Source organism: Rhinopithecus roxellana, chromosome 15, assembly GCF_007565055.1.
Source record: "Rhinopithecus roxellana isolate Shanxi Qingling chromosome 15, ASM756505v1, whole genome shotgun sequence".
Taxonomy (NCBI): domain Eukaryota; kingdom Metazoa; phylum Chordata; class Mammalia; order Primates; family Cercopithecidae; genus Rhinopithecus; species Rhinopithecus roxellana.
The window spans coordinates 116021831-116045380 of NC_044563.1; the positions used below are offsets into that span (position 1 = coordinate 116021831).

The window sequence follows — 23550 nt, forward strand, 5'->3', positions numbered from 1 at the left end:
CACATAACCCCAAAGTTCTAATTCATTCCAGCAGCTTGGAAGATACCTGCCCGTACATCCTGAGCTCTGCTGATCAGGCAGGAAGACAAAGGCTTATTAAAAACCTGTTTTCATCACCTTCTCCTTCAACACTATTTGGCTTCCAAAACCCAATCTGGAACATCGCATAGAAATGCAGGGGAATGTGAGGGTGGTCCCAAGGAGGGAGGATGAGGCAGGGAGAATGAGGGCTCAAAAGGGGCTTATTGTGGATGAATCTACAAGGGTCCAGCAGCTCTGGAACTCTGCACACTTCACTCCTGTAATTCTACTTCTTGTGCCCAGCCCTCCATCCTGTTCCAAGTTCTTCCTTTAAGGCTTTCTCCAAATACTCCAGCCCACCCACATCATCTCCTACTTTGAATTCCTACATAGTGTCATTTGTATTTGCTTCTATACACTCTTAGGCAGTTTTCTAGCTATTCTCTATACAAAGGGTTGTCCTATCTTCCAAATATATGCAGGGGCCTGCTTAGCGATAACAACTAAGTGCTTATCATGGATCAGGCATTGTGCTGGGTACTTTAAATCTATTGTTATAGATTTCTCCAGTCCTCTTATCATACCTGCAAGGTAGGTATCATCCTGTCCATTTTATAAATGAAGGAATAGAGGCAGAAAGAGTAAGTACACTGACTGATGCCATTACATGTTGGAACTGGGTTTAAAAAGCAAAATGTCTAATTGCAGAATATGCGCTCCTTCTAGTCTTGTCATGCTGCCTTCTGAAGCAACAATGGCTGTTCACTGAGCCTGTGCCACATGCCAAACTATTCAACATTTGCGCATACTCTCATAGTCACTCTTAGGGTGTTTCACAATGAAGAAACTGAGGCCATGAGGACTGATGGGCAATGCGGCAGCAATGTCAAGTTCATTCGGTGGGCCACGTCCCTTCCATCTCCAGAGACACAGTCCATGCTCCTTAAATACCTCCTGATGAACTCAACGTGCAGAGGCGAGACAGAGCAAGTTTCTGGTGCAAACTTGCCACCAGTAGAGGATTCTAAGCCCAGCTCCCTGCCCACTGATTCTTTGCAGGGTCACAGCTTCTGTGCCTGCTTCGCCTAGGCTAGTAACCACAGGAGGATCCGATGGGGAAAGCGTGGCATCACAGATGGAAAAGGACTCAAATTTGTTCTAGTGATTAAATGGGTCTTTTCTTGCACCTGCTCTTTGGGGTTAGGAATTTAATGTATCTAAAATTTCTCATAATTTGATGAAGAAGAAAGGGGAATGGTGGGAGAGGACCGCGGCTGGCAGGGAGGAAGGAGAGCAGTTGTAACAGATGCTCATGAATCCAAGTCCCAGATTCTGTGCTTTGAAATTGTAACCATTCTTCCCCTGTGTCCTTTCAACACCAAGATAATATTCCAGAGGGGCATGTGGCCCTTGATACACAGGATTCTTCCCATGTCAGTGCCTGGAGTACTGGGGGGCTTACCCTGAGTTCACAGGAAGCCTTTGTAACTGAGCCACCCAGAAGAGGGGAAGCCAGGGATCTAATCCATGGGTGGGAGTGGGGGTCACTTATGATGCGGATGAAGGGAGTGACGCAAGGGAAGGCCACGATGAGCAAGGGCAGCTTCGATATTTGCCAGAGCTGTCTGTGGCCAGAAACCGAAGCTGCCCCTGCAGCTGGAAAACCAGCCATGTCTCCTTTGCTTTCGGATCTCTGGGATACTAGCAAGTTCATCTTGACATAAAGTCACTGAGTTCTAACTTGTCCTTTTCCCATTCAGGGTACAAACGATCATGAGCCACCAAGATTAGACCAGTGGGTTTGCAGATGTATTCTGAGGGAAACCAGTTCCACCAGATGCTCTGTGATAAGAATGTTGTCCTAACAAGGGAATGTGGAATCTCCTGCCTTCTTGGAGATTCACACTGTAAACAGTACCTCAGCATTTTAACAGCTGTGAAGTCCAGTAAAGATCACTATAACTTTGCCTAAAGGAGCATTCCCCAAACTTATGTGACTACACAGGAAACGCTGAGAAGGATGAAGCACACACACAAAAAAAGCAAAAATGAAGAAAAATGCAATACAACCTAGAGCTGCCAGTGGCTACTTGATTCTCACTTGCCTGAGAAGGAAGCTGGCACAGAGGGAAGCAGAGCTGAGAGGGATGGAAGTGTGCCTTTGACATTGCTTGAGCGCCCTTATCCAGCCATACTGAAAGCCAGAAGCATCCCTGGGAGAGCCAGCCATGAGAAATAGTAAATTCCTTTCTTTTGCTTTTTGTCACTTGGCATACTCATGCTAACTAATGGGGAAGCGTAATTTGTTTGTAAAATAACTTCAGACATGTGGCTGAGAGTCAGACGGGAAAAATGCGGAAAGCATGCAGAATTCACTCAGGCAGTAAGGACACTGGTTGAATCTAATCAAGTGGCAAAGGAAATTAGGTACAACCTGGGATGAGGCACAAAAGTCCACTGACCCAAATTGGGCAATAAATGTTGAAAGCAGTTACAAAAACTGATTAAGATAGCAACTTGAAAGGAACCTAGAGAATTCATGTTTACTATGTGGTGAAATGAAATTCCAGAGAGGTGGCTTGGGAATCCCGATCACACAGCAGAAAGAACTACAGTGTACTCAGCTATGATTCTGGAACCATCATTCCTGGAGGAGGATTTGACCATTCCTGTGTCCTGGTCCTGAAGCTGATGGAGAAAAACCATATGATGGCGCTGAGCCCACCTGAGATGATAAATCGACTACCCTCATTTCATATTGTGTGATTTTAAATCTGGGAAACATTTAAAAAGATGAACAAGAATGATGAAGTGAATCATAATATTAAGGCTTTGTGATAATTGGGTTAATCTGTATGTATTTTTAACATGTAAAAGAATACACAGCATATAACAGGATCTGACAAAACAGTCTTGTGATTTCAATTTTAAATGACTATTGATTTTTTACTTGAGACTTTTAAGCTGAAATGTTTAAGAATTGGATTAAGGTTGTAAAAAGAATCGAAATGTTTATGATAATAATTTATGACATTTGTAACTTTAATTTATTTGATTTGCAAGAGTTGCTTAAGTGCTTAGAAAGATTTTGCTTGTTTGGTTGGTAAATCTACCCTGTCAGACATCTGAAGAGCTTAAGGAAACCATGTATGTTAACTTTACAAATGCAGTCTAAAATATTTAATAAAATTTAATTATCCAAGCTTTCAAACAGTACTAATTTTGCAGGTAAGTGTAATCTGTTGCCTGAATTAATAAAGTACTAACTGATAACAAGTGAAAATGATCTTAATTTGTGAAAAAAATACTTGTTTTACAGATGAAATTTGTAAGAAAATCTAGATAAAAAACCTAAAACTTCAATTAAATATTAAATCCTAGTTAACTCTCTAAGAAGTTATTTTTTGGGCACAAAAGCACTCTTAAAAATAAGGTATTTTAAAAAGTATTAAAGCAGATTTCATTTTTTGAATGAATCAATGATTTTTATATGAATGACTAGAAGAATAAATGAACCCAAGGTGGCATCTTCTCTCATCAGTTTTTGCCACTCCAGTTCACCTTCACTCTACACCATAAAACTTTCAAAGCAGTTCCAAAATTGCTCTGAAAATGTTGGTGGAGATAGCATTGTGTTTGACAACCTTGAGAAATAAGCAAAACAACCCCAGGGCCTCCTCCTGGAAACTAACAGGAATATGGGAAACAGAGCTTGGCTGGTTTCCCTATCTTTTTGGTTTTTTAATAATTTTAAGACAACCTATCACAGATATGCCTAACTTCTTTGGCTGAAACAGCAGGAGAAATGGCTAGAAGATACTTCCACTGATTCATCAGAACAATCAACACAAAAGCATTATTTCCTAGCCGGATCACAGCCATGTACCTTTTTCTCTACTAATGAAATGTCCTACATTGATCAAGTCAGAGATAAGAACGTAACTGGAATTATAAGTGATCAGATTTTAAAAGAACCTTCACCTATTTTTAGCCAATGTGTAGGTGGAAGGAATTTCATGGAACATTTTCTGTTTCTTCTCATAAACTCAACATTTTTAGACTCTTAGCCAGGGGCTTTGAATTCACTTGTTCATCTCATTCATTGAGCCACTGCCCCTGTGTGCCAGGCACTGTGTGAAGCGGTGGGGATAAAGTGATAACTCAGAGTTTTCCCTGCCTTGACCATAAACCCAGTAGACATAATAGACAACATAGCTTAGACATAAATGAAAACATAAAACAGGGAGATGAGCAAAGGGCACCAAGTGGAAACAACACTGGTTCTAAACATCATTTCTATAGCCTCCCAAATCTCCTAAAGCCACCAGCCAAGTTGGAGCACAAGGAGCTCTTCTGGCAGCATTCTAAAGCCCAGGCCCACCAACGCTTTTAGCAATGCTGCTTTCTTCTTCAAGGCATGGACATGGCAAGGGCCAGGAGCATGGAGAGCCAGGCCTTTGCTCCAGGGTTCCACAGAACTATCACCCATGAGGGTTCAGACAAGACACATCCTCTCCAGGCCCCAGGCTTCTCTTCTTTATAATGGAGTAGCTGGACTAAGCCATCCCAAAAGTTCCTTTCCAATGGATATCCTTTACATTTATGCTCAGAGAAAAGTTGGTACAAAGGCAAGTGGGCATACTGCAGGTCTCCACACTGAATGGTCTCCCCTCGTTCAGTAAAAGCTGCCAAACAGGTAACTCCACTTTCTAATGTCTGGGCTTTTTCATTGCTGATTTCACCTCTCAGATTATTATTTTTAGCTAGCGCTGAGTAGTTAGCAGCCCTTTTTAGACAGAAGTATGTTCTCTCATTTGATACGATCCCCATGGGAGCCTTTCAGTTCACATGTGCTACCTGCTTGGTCCTGCAATTTGTGTTTGCAAACTCTGGTATAGAGGTGTTACAACTCAACTCACAATAGAGTGTCTGCACCAGACCATGCTATTTATCCAAAGAAAAAGGACACAATCTTGCCTAATATGTAAAGCCACCATTGACAGCGTTACCAAATATGCCAGGCACTGTAGTAGGCACATTATGTATATTATTCCACTCCCATTTTCCCCTGGATGGAAAGGAGGCTTAGGATGCAGAGTTCATCAGAAGGATGAGACTCAAACCATGGTAGAATGACTGCAAGCAGAAGCAGCCTTCCAGCCCATCGGAAAGATGGCACGGTTAGTGAGTGTCTTATAGATTGCAGCACATAGCGACAGTACATACAGATCAGCTTTGAAATCTGTTAACTAGCTTAATTAAAAAGAACCTCCATCTGCCCGCAGCCACCAAGTGTATCAAGAACAGACCCCATTTTGGCCAACATGCAGCATTTTAACCAGAATCAAGTCTCTCACTGCTTCAGCTGTTTCTCTACTACCTCTTGGAGATGTGAAGGGAAAAGCCTCTACAAAAGTGACCAGAAAATCCATTCAGACATGGAAGGGCCCATTAAACCAGGAGATTCAGTTTCAGTCTTAGAAGGGATGCTGACATCACTGTGTCAGGAATCCAAATGCCACTCAGAGGGCTTAAAGCACAATTTTAACAACCCCAACACAAGCGATTTGCTATGAAAAATGCAGGTGAAAGAAGCACAAATTATTTCAGCTTCACACATCTATTTTGCTCCACTGTTATGAGGAGTGAGAATTCCACAGAACTGAGAAAGTAAACCAGACTTCACTGGGACCCCTGAGAAACCACATTTAATATAGATACATTTTTAATATCAAGCTCTTCCAGAGAGGTATCTAAAAGGAGCAAGAATCTGTAATGGTCCTGAATTAATGTGATATTATGTTTACAATTTCATCTCTCATGAAGCAAAAAAGCAAAATAGAATCCCAAGGTTCCAGGGATGATTAAACAGATTTTTCCACTAGGATATACACACCCTTGCTTTCAGCAAAAGACTCTGAGAGGAGGAGTTACTGAAGGATCTGGAGGGAGGATCATTACACCTTTCAAATGAACTCCCTGTGAGATAATGTTTATTCAAGGGAAAGACATGCTAAATGATGCTGTAAAAAAATCAGATTGTAGATATATTTTAGTTCCTCTCTACTCACTAACAAAACCACAGCCGGTTAGCAGAGATGAGGTTCTCTAACTATGGTTCTGAAAAGCAGTCTTCACAAAGCAAGGATCCTAATCCTCCCCAAACTCCAAAGGCTGGGTCGCTTCCAGGAGGCCCTTACAGTCCTTGGAAACAGTCTGGGCCAGCCCCCGCCCCTCTGTGTGCCTCTTTCCAGGTGACTAAGCTCACACTGTGGAGCTGTGACCAGCTGCATCCAGGCCTTACCTGCTCAATTTTCCAGTTCTGCTCCAGAATCAAGGCAGAGCCCATTTACAGGGCTGGCCCATGCCCCCTGCCAGACAGCTGCATTCAGTTGCAAAAAAGTCCAGACTGGTGGAACTTGTTTTCTGGCTATTGTTCAAGGCAATTGTTCCCGTGAAACCCCAGGGCCCGAGCAGAATGAGATCCTTTGGTGTGGATGAGTGAGCAAGCCTAACTGTAGGCTTAGTAGTAACCCCTGGGGAAGAGGAAGGGTTTGGCTACCTACATTTCCCACCAAACAGGTATGTTAACTATTTCCTCCCCAGGAGGTTTGCTCAGGAGCATCACCTCCTCTAACTACTGCTGGGGCCTATTAAGAAAATCCACCTTCAAAGAATGAAGCAGGGCTCCTGCAGAGTCCTACCTTTTGTAGTCTATGTGGAAATGATAATAATAGCCAACCTTAATGACATTTATAGTTGTGAGCCCCTGTGCTAACTGTACTACATACTTTATTTCAGTTAATCCTCCAAACTCTGATAAAAATAATCACCAACACTTATTAACGGCTTGCTATGTGTGAGGCTCTGTTGTTATGTAACATGTTTCCTGCCAGGTACCATTAGATAAATACTATCACTATACCCATTTTACAGATGAGGCAATTGAGGATTGGAGAAAATAGTCCCAAGGGTCATACAACTAAGAAATGTTGAGGCTGGGATTTAAATACAGATACATGAGTGTTCAATCATCCCATTTATTTATTCATTTGACACATTTTAATGAACACTCATCATGTGTTCATTAGACTGAGGGACTTCAAAGTTTCCCACACCAAAGAAGATACAGTTACTTGAGTTAAAACTATAAGCAAGCCAGCCAGGCACGGTGGTTCATGCCTGTAATCCCAGCACTGTGGGAGGCCAAGGCGGGAGGATCACGAGGTCAGGAGATCGAGACGATCCTGGCTAACACAGTAAAACCCTGTCTCTACTAAGAATACAAAAAATTAGCCGGGCATGGTGGTGGGCGCCTGTAGTCCCAGCTACTCAGGAGGCTGAGGCAGGAGAATGGTGTGAACCGGGGAGGTGGAGCTTGCAGTGAGCCAAGATCGCGCCACTGCACTCCAGCCTCGGTGACTGAGGGAGACTCTGTCTCAAAAAAAAAAAAAAAAAAAAAAAAAACCCACCACTATAAGCAAGCCACCTCTCTCTGGATTCCAGCTCTGGGACCAGCCTACATAGTTTGTAGTTTTGGTGCAAAATGATCAGAGCCTAAGCCTGAATTAATGCAAGGACAGAGTGTAGCCACTAACCCTAGTAAATTCAGTCTCATCTAGTACCACTAATCCCAGGAGGCTCCAAACGGAGGGACCACAGCTCTGCAGAAAAAAGTAAAATAGGTCTGTGTTTGAATTCTGGCTCTGCCATCTCCTTATCAGGGCACCTTTACCTCCTGGGTGGCACATTGCTAATAACATCCAGTTATCATAATCATTTTGTTGGGACCATATCAGGTAGCCTGTGTACAGCTCTCCCTGCATGTCAGTTGCAGTACAGGATCCAGGGAAGCTGCAAGGACTGCAGGAAGGAGATGCAGGCCTACATCCTGAAATTCATGATAAAGTTCTAGTGTAAGAACTTGCTTCTTACTGCCATAAATGGATAGTGTCCTAGGGGAGAAGCAGCTTCTACAGACGGTGCCAGGTGCAAGGCCAGTGATTTGAGGTGGAGGGAGGAAAACACAAACCCCATAAAAAGGGCTCCAAGGGGATTTAGCAGCCATCAGGCTTGAGTTTCAGCGCACAGCACCTTTGTCCCATTTTGGTAACTCATTCCTTGACAAGTAGGTGGTCCCCTGAGTAAGCATGAAATTTTTCCCTTTGGCTTCAGGAGCTTGGTCGGGTTAGAAAGCCCGGAGCTTTGGTCCGGATGCCTTAGACCCTCATTGTTACACTAGGCACCAGTGTGTCTGCTGACCTCAGCTACACAAAGCCCTCTCTCCTTCAAGGCTCCTCCGGAGAGGGCTGCTTACCCTTGGGCCACTGCCGGCTGGCTTTTGCCAAGAATATCAACAAACTCATTCTAGTTTTCTATTTACCAGAAGATATATTTCCCCTAAACATCAACAGAATTCAGCATATTATAGCAAACGAAAATAACAGTAAACATTTATACAAGGTGAAAAATTTTAATAATAGGTTCCAGGCACCATGCTAAGCACCATCCCACAAACACCTCTCCACTTTCTTATCAGGCACAAACTACTAATGCCCCCTTTTCATAGATGTGGAAGCTAAAGCTTAGAGAGGCTATGTGACCTGCCCAAGGTGCCAGGGTTAACAAACAGAGCTGGATTCAAACCCAGATCTGCCTGATTCTGAAACCCAAGCTTTTAAAAATCATATTGACTGAATGTTAAGAACAGAGGTAAAGATACTTTTAAATAGCTCATGGTCATAAAAGAACTCAGAACTTCCAACTGTTATTCAAAATATGCAGGACACGTTAATGCAATCAAGCTACTTTTAAAACATCTCGAAGAAATTAAAGGAAAGGGGATGGGGGACAAATCCCAGACAGGGCATTGGCCAGCTGTCTTTAAGTAGAATGGGATGGGAGTTTAATACCTCCATAGTCTGCCTCCCTCCAACCCTCCACTAACCTCCCAATATATCTTAGGGATGTGGGAAAACCTGAATGCACAAAACAGAACCACAGTTGCCCCAGGGCAGCCAAGAGAGGCGGTTATCTCCCAAAAACAGGCTGGCCTCATTTTGCAGTTTGTCAAGGGCCTGCCCTTAAGCTTTTTCTTTCTTGGGGGAAGTAGAAAGGGAAGGGACCTCAGGTCAAGACTTCTACAGACCAAGAGAAGCTCAGCTTTAGCTAATTAGGCACCTCCAGCACACATGTGAACAGCCAGTGCCAATGGCTTCGGTCAGTATTAATATGCTGGGTGTAGATCTTCTCCCTTCAAGACTCCATAAATTCAGCGTCTTAAGAAGTAGACCCAGAGTTCCAGGGCACAGCCTCAGCAGCCCAAGGCCAGCTCCAAGGTCACTGGCCTTTCCTGATTTGACCTTCACTTGGGATCAAGTCCTCCTGAACCAGGTACAAACTAAAGCTCCAGCCTGATCCATCCAGCAGCCCAGGAGCCTCAAGATCACAGAACTCCCAGCTAGGTCCTACTGCCAAAGCAGGGCTGCTTCTTAATACACAGCCCTCTTCTTTCCAGAAACAAGCTGCATCTGAGAAGCCCAGGCAGGCTGTGCTGCTAGCATCCTGTGTATTTGGGTGAGTCCTCCACAACAAAGTGCGCCCTTCATCCAGCTGAAGTCACATTTAAAATTACAGGTAAAACCATTCCAAGCTCAGATGCCAAGCCCACCCAGGAAGGCATGATGGTAGAGTGAACTTGGGTTCCAGTCCCAGCTTTTCCTCTTATCAGCTGTGTAACCTTCATCAAGTTACTTAACCTCTCTTAGTTCCCACTGCTGATTTTCAAAATTGAATGTAATCTTCCTGGCTTTGCAATGAAATTGAATGACACAATGTCTGCTAGATGCTTGGCATGTGGTAGATGGTCATGAACATTGTTTTCTTCTCCCCTTGTCTGGCTTAAAAAACAGAAATGTGCTTCCCTGGGCAGCTCTATAGGTCATAAGGTAGCAAGAAAAGTCCTTATGCTTAAATCTGCCATGCCATCTCTTCTGGAGCCTAGTTTACACACACACACACACACACACACACACACACACACACACACACACACACACACACAGAGTAATCTGCTATATCAGTAAACACAACCACAAGTTCACGAGGCTCCTTAAATTCCAAACAAAACCTCCAACTGCAAGTCTTTTTAATCAGGGCCCTCTGAACCACAAGCAGCCCTTGCCTGGGGCCACACTGCCTTTCCCCAGCTCACCCCTCCATACTGCCCCCATCAGCTGAAAAGTCTGGAATAACGACTCAAGACAGCTGGGTGATCAACACCCAGATTTTCAGGCTCAGCAGCCTAATTCGGTAAGACGGTTTGGAAAATACTGACATTACCCAAATGTCTAGGTGGATCCAGGACATTTGGGTAATGCCCCAGTTTCCTCTGAAACCATCAAGGTTAGAATGAATGGCGGTGGAAGAGGAGAGAAGGTGAATTTCCTGACCAGTAACCTTGCCCCCCGCCCCCCTCCCCGCAACACACACACCACCACACCACCACAGAGCTCACGGTGATTTAGGCAGCTACACCACTGGCTGCTCCACCAGGCTTTTCAATACCGGCCAAGGAAGACAAGGCAGTACATGCACCACACCCGCCTCCTGGCCCCAGAAATTTTAGAAAATCGTCCTACCTTGTAAGGTTCCTAGGCCAGAGCATTTCACTACATTGTGGCCCTTGGAGAACAGCGGACAAAGAAGCTGAATAAATCTCACGGGATGGCAAGTCCTTTAGCCAGCTGAGCCAGCCCACACTGGGCCAGGGAATCCCAGGCACCCAGCAACTCCGTAACTAAAGGACTAGCTAGCAGGGATCACCATTCCCCAGGCCAGGAAAGAAATCTGATCCCCCAACAAAATTAACCTCTGAAGTGCTGAAGGATCCAGAGGTCAGGCCTGAGTGCTGGTATCAAGTCAGCTGTGAAAAGTTTCAGCAAAGCAAAAGCTAACACCAAACTCTGAAACCATTACCGTAAAGCACTGAATGGAAGGGCCCTCCCTGTGGTCCCAGGGGAGTTTGCAACAGCAGGTCAAATTGAAGAAAATCTAAGAGTGAAAAACTACTTTAAATCCTCACAGACTGCACAAAAACATTGTAGGAAGTCTTTCCAGCCCTAAGTGCTACTTTTAATGATGCAAAAATCATTGACTATAACATTTCTTAGCTCATTCCATTGACGTCTGAAGGGAAAGCATTTGATTGAAATGATTAGCCTACAGAGAGAATTTCTGAACCTAAAAAGGAAATGATACCTGTTTGTACAGTTAACAACGACGCACATACATTATTTCCGGTGATGTCAATTTTGATGCAGTGCCAACAAAAATATGCATTAATTCCTCAGGCTACTTATTTCAAAAGAACAAGAATCTCAGTCTAGGCATGGCTATATTAAACATTATGGTACAGAGGCTGGAAGGGGAGGTGGGTGGGAGAGAGTCCCAGCTCTGGGATGGGAAGGGGTTGCACCGACTAATCCCTATTAAAACCTGTAATCAAGGCACTCAGAAAGAACTATGTAAACAGATGCTATGAACAATGAACAACTGTATTACTACTGAGAACTCAAAAGCAAACTTATGTTATAGCCACAAGCTTTATTTGAAAACGAAGGATTAAGATGTTCTCCAAAACCCTGACTCCCTCTCCAAAAATCCTACCAGTTGGTTCCTGGCAACTTTAAAAGACTTTCCCCAAGAAAGGCTCTCCCTCTGGCCAGGGTGGCCTCTCCAGTGGAAGTGGGGAGTGGGGGTTGTGGACCTGGGGGATGGTTAGGGAAGGAAGCAGTAACTGGCTCCAAGTGAGGTCTCTGTGTGGTCAGCGTTTGCTCAGCAAACAGAAGCTTTCAAAATGGAATGAAGAGCCATTCCTCCCCCCACTGAAAAGGGAGGGAATAAAAGATCTGCTCAAAGAGTAGAGGAGGGTCTGGTGGTGATTCCCAGGTGAATGAAAAAAAGATTGTAATCTCGAAGTCCCAACCAAAGTTAATCATTCACATCTGATCCTTCAGGGCCCTCCTCCACTTGAAATACTGCTGAGGCATCTGCCGTGGGGAGTGGGAAGCAGAGGTGGGGGTGGGCAGTGGGTGAGTTTGAGGGAAGGGGTAGTGTCCAGACTTATTAAGACAAAAAAGTTGGGATAGACCCAAGCTCTGGCTGACAAGGATGCTTCAAACCACCCCTTACCTTCTACGCTGTCCCTGGAACTGACTATCTTTACGATATTACTTCTTTGAGAATCTGTCCAATATCTGAGTTAACTTGGGAATGGGATGGTGATTGTGTGGTTTGGAGACACATAGGCACATGGGCACAGATGCATACACACACACACTCTAAAAAGTTTCCACTGCTTCCTTCTAGGCAAATATAATAGGTAAACATTCTGATTTGTCATCAAGGTAAGCTAGGAAATGTTGATCTATTCATTTATTCATTCATCAACTAACATATTTATAGAGCATCTGCAATGTGGCAAGTGCTGTTCTAAGTGCTGACGATACAAGTAGTCAATAAAATAGACCAAAAATTCTCGACTGTAACGGAACTTAGCTTCAATGGTAGAACTATAAAGTGAGACAAAATGTAAATTTTACAGTACATTAGCAAAAGTGATCAAGAGAACAGCGTATTGTAAAGAAGAAGATGTGATTTGTGAAGGGGGGGGGTGTTGGAAATTTTACATGGGGTGGCTATGGCAGGTCTGCTGAGGGTATGGTTTTTATTACAAATCTAAAAGAAGTATGGGAGCTGGGTATCTGAATACATTTTGGTTTTATATCTGGGGATAAGGGACTTCCAAGAGAAAATGGTCAGTGCAAAGGCCCTGAGATAGTATATGCAATGCATTCCAAGAATGAGTGGCTGGAGCAGTGAGTGGTGAACCAAAGTGGGGTGAAGAGGGGGTTAGGCCAAAGAGTCCAAGGGTACAGGGAGAGAGAAGAGTGCCTGAGTGGGGCCCTGAAAGTCAGCATAAGCAGCTTGTCTTTTACTCTGAGGGAGAGAGGATACACTGGAGGGTTAACAGATGGAGTTTCTCCTTTTTATAAAAGTTCATGTAAATGTACAACACTAAACATATCATTTTGATTATACATGATTTTTACAGGGGCGAGTTTATTGCAGGAGACATAGTGCTTTAAGGAGGTCTTAGTTTTCTTTCTGTGGTTAAAAGAATCACACCTTTCATGTGAAAGGCTCTGAATTATTTGCAGCTACAGGTTCTAATTGAGTCAGGGTTTTCTCATGGTTTGAAAGACAATAATTAGCAGGGATAAGGGAGACCCAGGCAACGGGAGAGGAAAAGGGAAAGTAAACCAACTCCATGAGGGTAGATGCTCTTTGGCACTTTTCAAAGAGTCAGGCTTGCTCTGTCATTTTTGACCCTTGCTTCTAAACAGGCCAAATTCCAAAGGGCTTCCAGAACTCCTAACACTTTTCTCCCTAGAAACAATGTTATCAGTGATGTTAAGGTTTCCAGGTTACTCACAGAGCCATTTATAAAACCAAAATGTAGCTGATGAACTCGACTCAGGTATCAAAAAGTAGAAGAAAACTTTATTCTTGGAATACAGTACATAATTAGACAAAACAGAAAACCACAAAGATGAATCTAAAAAGATGTTCACTTATTTCTAATGAGTATTTTATGAAACCAGTGCTAGTGAAGACACTTTGCTCCTTTTCCTCCAGCATATTCAACCCTCTTTTCTGGCTCTTCCCTGCAGGCTGAAAAATGTATTACTAATCTCATCAAATAAAACAAAACCCAAAACCTTTTTTTTTTTTTTTTAACCTCATGCCCCTATTATCCTCCACAATCATGCCGGTCTCTGCTCCATATTACAGGAAAACACCTCAAAGGAGTACTTTGAGTTGTTCCATGTACTTCTCATGCTCCATGATCCTTCAACCCACCAGGCAAGACGTTTGTTCCCACTACTCCACTGAGACCACTTTCTGTTTTCCCTGAGAACATCAATGGCTTCGTCCTTGCCAAAGCCAATGGACAACTCTCTATCCTTACCCGACTTGAGTTTTCAGCAGCAGGTAGCATCAACAGATTCTCGCTTCTTGAGTGGACCTCATCCTGGGTTTCCATACTGTCATCTGCACCTGGTTCCTACCTTCCTAACTGTGCTCTCGGTCTCCTAAGCTCACCTTCCTCTTCACCTCTCCAGAACTCAAGGGCCTCCATCCCTGGACCCCTCCTCTTCTCTAACTATAACTTCTCACTAACTTCTAAATAAGTTATAACTACCACTTCTAACTAACGTATTTTCCTGGGTGATCTCATCCATGGTTTCAAATACTAGGTACAGGCAGACAACTCTAAAGTCTGTAATCTGTAGTCTGGCCTCTTTGTGTACCCAACACATCTGAAATCAAATTTACCTTACTCAAAACTACTGCTCCCAACTTCCAATGTGTCTGCACCCCTACTCCCAAAGTTTTCCGTATCTCAAAGTATGACTCTACATTAACCGTCCTAATTTCCTCCTTCCTTCTTGCCTCCGATGTAATCCATTAAGAAGTCCTTTTGCCTAAAGCCCCCAAATATACCTTGAACCCAATCACTACTGAGCATCTGCAGGAAGATAACCTTGGACCAAGCTGCCATCATCTCTTTCCTGCAACAGTCACCTCCCGGGTTGCTCCGCCTTCCCTCATGCCCTGCTAGGCTCCATCCTGCACACCCCAGCAACAGCAATCTTTCTCCAGTGTACAGCAGATTCTGTCACATTCCTGCTTAAAGCCCACTGATAGCTTCCCAGGGAACTTAGAATAAAATTCAAATTTGTTCCCTCGGCCTAGAAGCCTTCATGTGATCTGGCTCCTCCTCTTCATTACATCCAAAGACAGGACTCACAAATGCACCAAGCTTCTTCCCACTTCCTAGGTCCTCACACTGTGCCTCCTTTCTGGAATGCTTCTGCCCATGTCTCCCCCTCGGCTGCCCGTTTCTCATGAGTCAGATGTTCGTTGGAATGGCACCTCCTCAGGGATTTCCTCTTAGACCCTGGCCCAATTACATTCCACTATATGATTTTCCTCATGGCGTCGATCAGTCAACACATTGTCTTTCAACAGTCTGTCTTTCCCTCAACACAATCAGCTCCTTGAGCACAGGTGTGCTGTTTGCTTTTGTTCTGAGCCATATCCTCCCAGTGCCTAGATCACTGCTGATGTGGTCCTGGATCAACCAAGCATAGGAGGACAAAATGGAACTGATTATTCTATGCTGTCTCCTGGGGACTGTGTAGTACTTCCAAGGACTTTAGTTCAATGGTTTTATTTGGTCACAGACCCACTTGAGAACCTGACAGAAACTTAAGTCTATCTCTCCATCAGAAAAAAGATATACAAACAATATTTTACACAATATTTCCAGGGACTCACTGATCCCCTGAATCCTGTCCATAAGGCACAGGTTAAGGGCAGCTGCTTCTGAGTTTTATAACACCACTTTAGTTTCACTTTGTGTGTGTGTGTGTGTGTGTGTGTGTGTGTGTGTGTGAGATGGAGTCTTGCTCTGTTGCCCAGGCTGGAGTGCAGTGGGCTGATCTCAGCTCACTGCAACCTTCGCCTCCTGGGTTCAAGCAATTCTCATGCCTCAGCCTCCTGAACAGCTGGGACTACAGGTATGCACCACCATTCCTGGCTAATTTTTGTATTTTTAGTAGAGACTGAGTTTCATCATGTTGGCCAGGCTGGTCTCGAATTCCTGATCTCAAGTGATCTGCCTGCCTTGGTCTCCCAAAGTGCTGGGATTACAGGTGAGCCACCACACCTGGTAGTTTCACTTTTATACTGACTTTGTTTCCTAATTTGGGAATCAGTATTATACTCAATTCAGTTGCTTTCTTCTTGCTTGCTAGTAACAGAACAAAGAGAAAGGGGAAGGAGGGAGGGAGGGAGGGAGGAAAGCTCTCCTGGATGAATGAACAAGAAGGAAAACATAAAGGTTTAAAAGAGGATCGGTGTGTATGGGACACATTAAAAGATGTGACACACATCTCATTGCCTGATGTGGAATTTTACTGGGTGTGATCTGCAACAGGCAGTGGGAAGGGGAGTCTTTAGCAAAGATTTTGGAGTATAGCAGTTAATACCAGGGAGTTTATGATTTTCAACAAGAATTATACGAAACTAGGCAGCTTTGGGGTAGAAAATGAACAGCATTTAAAACCTTTGCCGGATACCAGACTGGACACTGGGAATATAAGGCAGAGGAAAAGGAAACGCCCCAGTCCTGAGAGAGCTCTTTACATGGAAGAGACAAACAAGCAAAATCATTATGGATGTTACGGGGAAAGTGATGACAGAAATAAACAGGGTGCTGCGAAAGGGAGTCACACAGGAAGCACTTACTTTAAATAGCATGGTCAGGAAAGGCCATTCTCAGGAAGTGGCATTTAAAGGAAGACATGAAAGATGAGAGGGCACCAACCAGCCAGCAGAAGGAGAAAGCCAGGTGTTCCAGATGAAGGGGTTGGTGAGTGGATGGGGGACACATCAAGTGCAAAGACCAGAGGGAGAGGCTGGGTGTGCTGGAGGAGCTGAAAGGTGGCAACCATGTTTGAAGCTTAGTAAGTGGGTGTGGGGACATCAGTGGAAAAGAAAGTCTATCCTCTGGAGAACTCTCAAACCCATTAATAACAACTGATCCTAGAAAAGTGTCAATAAAGAGCTTTGAGAGGTAGTCAGTGTGCGTCTGCATCTCCCCCTTTCCTTTTCCACTTTCTCTATGCTTTTCTGGGAATTAGGACCTAAAGGATAAGCAGAGGGCCTCCCTTCCTGTTAATGTTCTTTTTCTTTTCTTTTCTTTTCTAATTTTTATTTTATTTGTTTTTTTGGTTTGTTTTGTTTTGTTTTGTTTTTGTTTTTGTTTTTTTGAGATGGAGTTTCACTCTTGTTGCCCAGGCTGGAGTACAATGACAGGATCTCGGCTCACTGCAACCTCCGCCTCCCAGGTTCAAGGAATTCTCCTGCCTTAGCCTCCTTAGCAGCTGGGATTACAGGCATGTGCCACCACACCCAGCTAATTTTGTATTTTCAGTAGAGACGGGGTTTCTCCATGTTGGTCAGGCTGGTTTGAACTCCCAACCTCAGGTAATCCACCCGCCTCAGCCTCCCAAAGTGCTGGGATTACAGGCGCGAGCCACCACACCCGGCCTATTTTTATTTTTTGGAGACAGAGTCTTGCTCTGTCATTTAGGCTGAAGTGCAGTGGCGCAATCTCAGTTCACTGCAACCTCCACCTCCCAGGTTCATGCAATTCTCATGCCTCAGCCTCCAGAGTAGCTAGCACTACAGGTGTGCGTCACTGCACCTGGCATTTTTTTTTTTTTTTTTTTTTTGTATTTTAGTAGAGACAGGGTTTCGCCACATGGGCCAGGCTGGTCAAACTCCTGACGTCAGGCAATCTGCCTGCCTTGGCCTCCCAAAGTGCTGGGATTATAGGTGTGGGTCACTGCACCTGGCCCTGTTCATGTTCTTATGCAGAATCTCTGCTTCCACTGGATCTGGGGAAGCAGGACCTCACTCCATTCACCCAGATTGTGGATCCCTTCCTCCCTACTGTTTCCAGTGAAGTGGTGATACTGTGCTCCAATTATATCACAAAAACAGAATGAGCTGACTTTCAGTTTCAAATGTTTTATCTTACGGAGTTGTAGTTTCTGTTACCTTTTGTTGGTTAATTGTTGAGATTGTCTGGAGTCCACATTTGTGAGTACTCACATGTAAATGCACACATATTCCTTAATCTCTAAACAAAAGGTTTCATTCAGCAGGAAGAGTATCCAATCTATTATCCATGCTTATGCCCTTCCCATTCTTAATCCGAAACCAGTGGCTTGTTAACAAAACCTTAAACACAGCTAAGGAACAGGACCATGCGGGTGCCAGCATCTTCAGCCTCAACTCACAAATCCAGACTTTCCACCCTCAGTCCAACATCAGGGATGTCTTTTCTGGAAGGGTGCCAATCGGCTACATCAACTGCAAAATGGCAGCATTTCCAGTAAAGGACATAAGAGGTCAAAGTTACTCTCAACAATAACGATAATTAAACTTTATAAGCTTTACTGCCTACACATCTCATCTCATTTAATTCTAAGAACTGTTCTAACATGCGTTATTATCCCTATGTTATGAAAAAGAAACCGAGGCTCAGAGAATTTGGATGATTTGCTTGTAGTCATACAACTGCCAAGCGACAGACTGGAGCCAAATCCTGTTTGATTTCCATGACACGGCATTAGAGAAGTGAACACCTCCAGGTCACTATGCCAACAGATGACACTAAGACACGTAGTGGGCCAGGGCCATTCACAGGTTATCCCACAGTCCTTTAGCTCCTTCTAATACTTTTGGGTTTGGTCCAATTGAGATAGTCATTTACCAAATTCCACACTATAGATGCTCCTCCTATATTTGCAGTGACTGTTCTCTTTAAAATATCAGCTGGATATTGACTTGTGTGTGCCAGGCATTGTGCTGGGGAAACAGTGGTATGTCAAAGAGAAGATGTCTCTCTCTACCCCCTCATGGAGCTTATAATTGGGTATATGTGGGGGTATCAAGCAGTCAAATAAAAAACAAATACATTTAACCGCAATCCATGATACACGCCATGAAAGAAAAAAAATAGTAAACCGTGAGGACATATTATAGGGAAGAAGAGAAGGAAATTGTTGTCCACAAAGTCAGAAAAGTCTGTATTGGGGCTGCCTGTATAGGAATGCTGTGCATTGCTGAAAGCTGACAATTTTGGTGAAAATTTTGAAACTTGTCCCTAGATGTAGCTTTCTAAATAGCAAAACCTAGATTACCCCATAAAACCCCATCCCACACACCCCTGGCTAAGAACAACAGCCACGGCCGGGTGCGGTGGCTCACGCCTGTAATACCAGCACTTTGGGAGGCCGAGGTGGGCAGATCATGAGGTCAGGATATCGAGACCATCCTGGTTAACACGGTGAAACCCCGTCTCTACTAAAAATACACACAAAAAAACTAGCCTGGCGAGGTGGCGGGCGTCTGTAGTCCCAGCTACTCGGGAGGCTGAGGCAGGAGAATGGCGTGAACCCAGGAGGCGGAGCTTGCAGTGAGCTGAGATCGCGCCACTGCACTCCAGCCTAGGAGACAGAGCGAGACTCCGTCTCAAAAGAAAAAAAAAAGAACAACAGACACGAAAATTTCTGTTTCATCGTCTCCAAGGCCATAAGGAGTAGCAGCAGATGGCAAGGCTCGACATGTATTTCAGGGAACAGTCTGAAGTGAGGCTATCCTGCCTCTTTGGTCATGACCATAAATCTAGTTATTTAGAGGAAAACAGGAAAAAACCCAAAGAAGCAAATCCATGCAATTGGGTCTTTATTTATTTATTAATTAACTACTTTTTTTTGGAGACAGCGTCTCACTGTCGCCCAGCAGGAGTGCAGTGACACAATCACTTTAAACAGTTAAAGCTAGTTGAAACTTTAAACTCCTGGGCTCAAGCAATCCTCCCGCTCCAGCCTCCCCAGTAGCTGGGACTACAGGCGTGTGCCATCATGCCTCTAATTTTTATTTTTATTTTTATTTATTTATTTTTGAGATGAAGTCTCGCTGTGTCACCCAGGCTGGAGTACAGTGGCGTGATCTCGGCAAACTGTAACCTCTGCCTCCCGGGTTCAAGTGAGTCTCCTGTCTCAGCCTCCCAAGTAGCTGGGACTACAGGTGTGTACCACCACACCCAGCTAATTTTTGTATTTTTAGTAGAGATGGGGTTTTGCCATGTTGGCCAGGCTGGTCTTGAACTCCTCACCTCAGATGATCCACCTGCCTTGGCCTCCCAAAGGGCTGGGAATATAGGCATGAGCCACCACCCCTGGCCTATGCTTGACTAATTTTTAAATTTTTTTGAAGAGACAGGGTCTTGCTTTGCTGCCCAGTTGGGTTTTGAACTCCTGGCCTCAAGCAATCCTCTCGCCTCGGCCTCCAAAAGTGCTGGAATATTACAGATGTGAGCAAGTACACCTGGCCTTGGTCTTTTGAAAAACAGAAAATTAAAGGAGATTTAAAATAACATGACTGGCTTTGAGGATCTATATTTTATTAAGGGTGCTGTAGAGGCACAGAGAGAATTCAAATGTTTATTTTTGCAGCTGCACTATTATCTCTATTAAGATGAATGGGGAATGAAAAAAATGTTTCAATGCTACTCTTTGACTTTTTCCAATGGGAGTCCAGCTCCAAGGACATCCTTGAGTGTGTCTACCACAGGGTGAGATAATGAGGGAGAGGGACAGGTGGCTGGGGTGAGGAGAGGGAAGTGTAATTGGGGAGAAGGAAGGGATTGGAGAGGAAACTTATAGGTGCCCATCACCAGCAGCCCCTAGGCAGACTGTGACTTAAGCCAACAGTTGGGGACTCTGATCTCACTCCACTTCCTGCACCCAGTTTTCCCACTGGCCTCGGTCATGCAGCACTCATGTTGTAGGGCACACTGCAGGGCAGAGGAGAGAACACTGGAACAGAACAGAAGCTTGGGGCTGAGCCCCCGCATCTGTCACCACATTGACTTTGGCCAAATCACTTCCTGATTGTGGCTCTCAGATTACTCTCCTGCTCACTGAGCAGGCTGCCACCCCAGCGGTCCTCTAAGAAACTTCCAAGTATGAATGTTTTGTAAAACTATATCCCTAGATCTCCCACTGAATTCCTTCTCAAAAGAAAATTCATTTGCCTTGTGAATTTGACTCTTGATCCATCTGTCCCCTACTGGGGACAGACCTTGAATTTACTGCAGACTTTCTAAGGGCCGGGCATTGTATGAAATGCTGTAAATACCTTTTCCCACAGGACCCTTCCTACAGCCCCATGAGGTCGTAGTTTCTCTTGTAAGACAACCTGTTCTATACCTTAGCTTTGGTATTTCATTGTTTCCCTTCTGAGTTTATAGGGACTATAAAATAGGTTCACAAAACCTTTCCCAACCTCTGAACCACAATCTTGTCTACAATGAAAGGAAAAAAAAAAAAAAGTTTGGCAAAGAGCCCAACTCATTCTAGGTATTTGCCTAGCGGGAAGGCTAGCTGAAAAAGTTATAGACTGGTTAAGAATTAAACTCCTTCCATTTGATCATTAGTCTCTAAGAGAAAAACTGTTTTGAATGGAAGAAGAGAAGTTAAATCGAGTGACTGGCACACAGAAAGTGCTTACAAATTTTGCTATTGGTTCTGAAAACCAACAGCACGCCAGAGACTCTACTAACTTTGTATACAACATTGGTATCAAAACTCACAATATCCCAGTATGATAGATTTTATTATCTCTCATGTACAGATGATCTACAGCTCAGAGAGGTTAAGTAACTTGCTCAAGGTCACATAGCTAAAAAATGCTAAAGCCAAAATCTGGACCTAGGTCCACGTTATTCATAAATCGGTGTCCTTCTAGGGCTTTCTTAAGTTCCCATTTATCGAGTTTTTATCATGATGGTTACTGTGCTGAATTTTCTGGTCTTATTTCATCCTTCTGACATTCCCTATGCAGTAGGTATAATCATCCCAAGTTTATATGAAGAAATTGGGGAGCAGTGGGTTAAGTAAGATGCCCAAGGCCACACTGCTGGTAAGCCCTTAGGCTTCTGATTTCAAAGCCCATGCTTAAAACTACTCTTTATCACCTCTGGATTTTTGCCTTGAGACTGGTAATTGGCATATTGGGGATGATTTTCTTGACTTTACAGCCAGCCACTTCACTGGTTTGAGTATTAAGAGTGTATTGACAACAACCCTATCCCCGGTCACCCTTTTTCCCCCTTTCTTTTTGTTTTGTTTTGTTTTGTTTTTGAGATGGAGTCTTACTTTGTTGCCCAGGCTGGAGTGCAGTGGCGTAATATCGGCTCACTGCAACCTCTGCCTCCCGGGTTCAAGTGATTCTTCTGCCTCAGCCTCCCGAGTAGCTGGGATTACAGGCATGTGCCACTGTGCCCGGCTAATTTTTGTATTTTTAGTAAAGATTGGTTTTCGCCACGTTGGCCAGGCTAGTCTTGAACTCCTGACTCAGGTGATCCACCTGCCTTGGCCTCCCAAAGTTCTGGGATTACAGGTTTGAGCCACTGTGCCCAGCCATGAGTGGATGATTCTATCAGTAGGCACCATCATGGTATTAGGTTGGTGCAAAAGTAATTGCAGTTTTCACAATTAAGAGTAATGGCAAAAACCACAATTACTTTTGCACCAATCTAATGGTTTCAAGTTCTATATTTTTGCTATCAAGTTTGCTATATTTTTGCTTATCAAGTTCTATATTTTAGAGAGAAAGATAAATGCTCTCATTCAATTCAGAGCACAATGCAAACTGATGCTACATTTGTAGGTTCAGCTGCAGGGAGCTAGCTGGACCTAGACAGAAACTCCATTCTTCAGCCAACTTTCTTCCAAACACCGTACCAGGAACAATGGAGTATGGAGAGAAAAAGTATGTGAATGGTTCAGGGTAGCCCCATCACCAGTGCCAGAAGATACTCGAGACTGTGCTCCTCTGTAGTGCATCAAGGGTATCATCTGCACACACAAATGTCAGAATTATAAGGAAAATATAGAATACGAGTTTTATTGGCAGCCCACACTAGTGTGCATACATTAGGTCTAAGAATGGTCTTTGCATTTTTGTTTATAAGAACAAAAGAAGTGAAACACCCTATATATCCACCAGTAGGAAGAGAGTTAATCAAATTATGGCTCCTCCATAGAATGGAATATTGTGTGTGACCATTAAGAACGATGTTAATGAATCCTGATAAAGAAAGATGCTCATGCTGTACTATAAAGTTACAAAATTAGATTACAAAACATCTCTCATTTTTTAGAGGCTGTATAATGTAATTAAAATCAAAGACTATAGAGTCACACTGTCTAGCTACAAATCCTGGCTCTGTCACTTTTAGCTGTGTGACTTTGGACACGTTGCTTAAGCGATGTGTGTCTGTTTCATCACCTGTACAATGAGTTCTTACTCCCAGAGGTGCTGTAAACACCAAATGAATCAATACATGTAAAGAATTTAGACTAGTGTGTGACTCATAGCAAGCAAGTATTCAAGACATGTTTGGTCTTTCAAAAAACAAAATGTCTAAGTGCTTACATGATTAAAACACACCTGGAAAGCACCACAGTGTTAATGATAGATTTCTCTGTGTCATACAACATTACAACCTTTTTCTTTTATCCCTATTGTTTGCTTATCTGCATTTTCAATATTTTTTCCAAAATTAAACATGGGCTAAAAAAAAAAAAAAAAACAAAGAAAATCACATTTAATATTTTTAAATCCCAATCTTTTATCAGAAACAGAAACCTCACCAAAACTCATTTTTTAAAAAAGCTGTGGGTCAGGCCAGGTAATTACAAAACCTGGAGTCTGGAGAAAGCGCGTTGTGTTTCCTGGTCGTTTCTAGTTTGATGGCCTAACAGCAAGAAATAATTTGCACCCCAGCACCTTGATCCTGAAGATGCACACATAGGCAGG

General features: G+C 43.6%; 1 protein-coding gene and 1 long non-coding RNA gene across 3 annotated transcripts in view; one reads left to right on the forward strand and one right to left on the reverse strand.

Moving 5' to 3' along the window:
• NAV2 (neuron navigator 2) overlaps positions 1 to 23550 on the reverse strand; it is a 411604-nt gene that overhangs the window by 89385 nt on the left and 298669 nt on the right. The window contains exon 1 of one of the 2 annotated variants that reach the window (XM_010388179.2): positions 10662 to 10910. The exons of the other annotated variant lie outside the window; for it this stretch is intronic. Coding sequence (XP_010386481.1) covers positions 10662 to 10687 — 26 coding nt within the window. The 5' untranslated portion in view covers positions 10688 to 10910. Of the gene's footprint in view, positions 1 to 10661; positions 10911 to 23550 lie in introns of those variants that run through there. 2 annotated transcript variants of the gene reach the window in all.
• LOC115893583 overlaps positions 16422 to 23550 on the forward strand; it is a 50277-nt gene continuing 43148 nt past the window's right edge. Inside the window, exon 1 of the long non-coding RNA XR_004053640.1 lies at positions 16422 to 16522. This is a non-coding gene — a long non-coding RNA (uncharacterized LOC115893583). The remainder of the gene's footprint in view (positions 16523 to 23550) is intronic.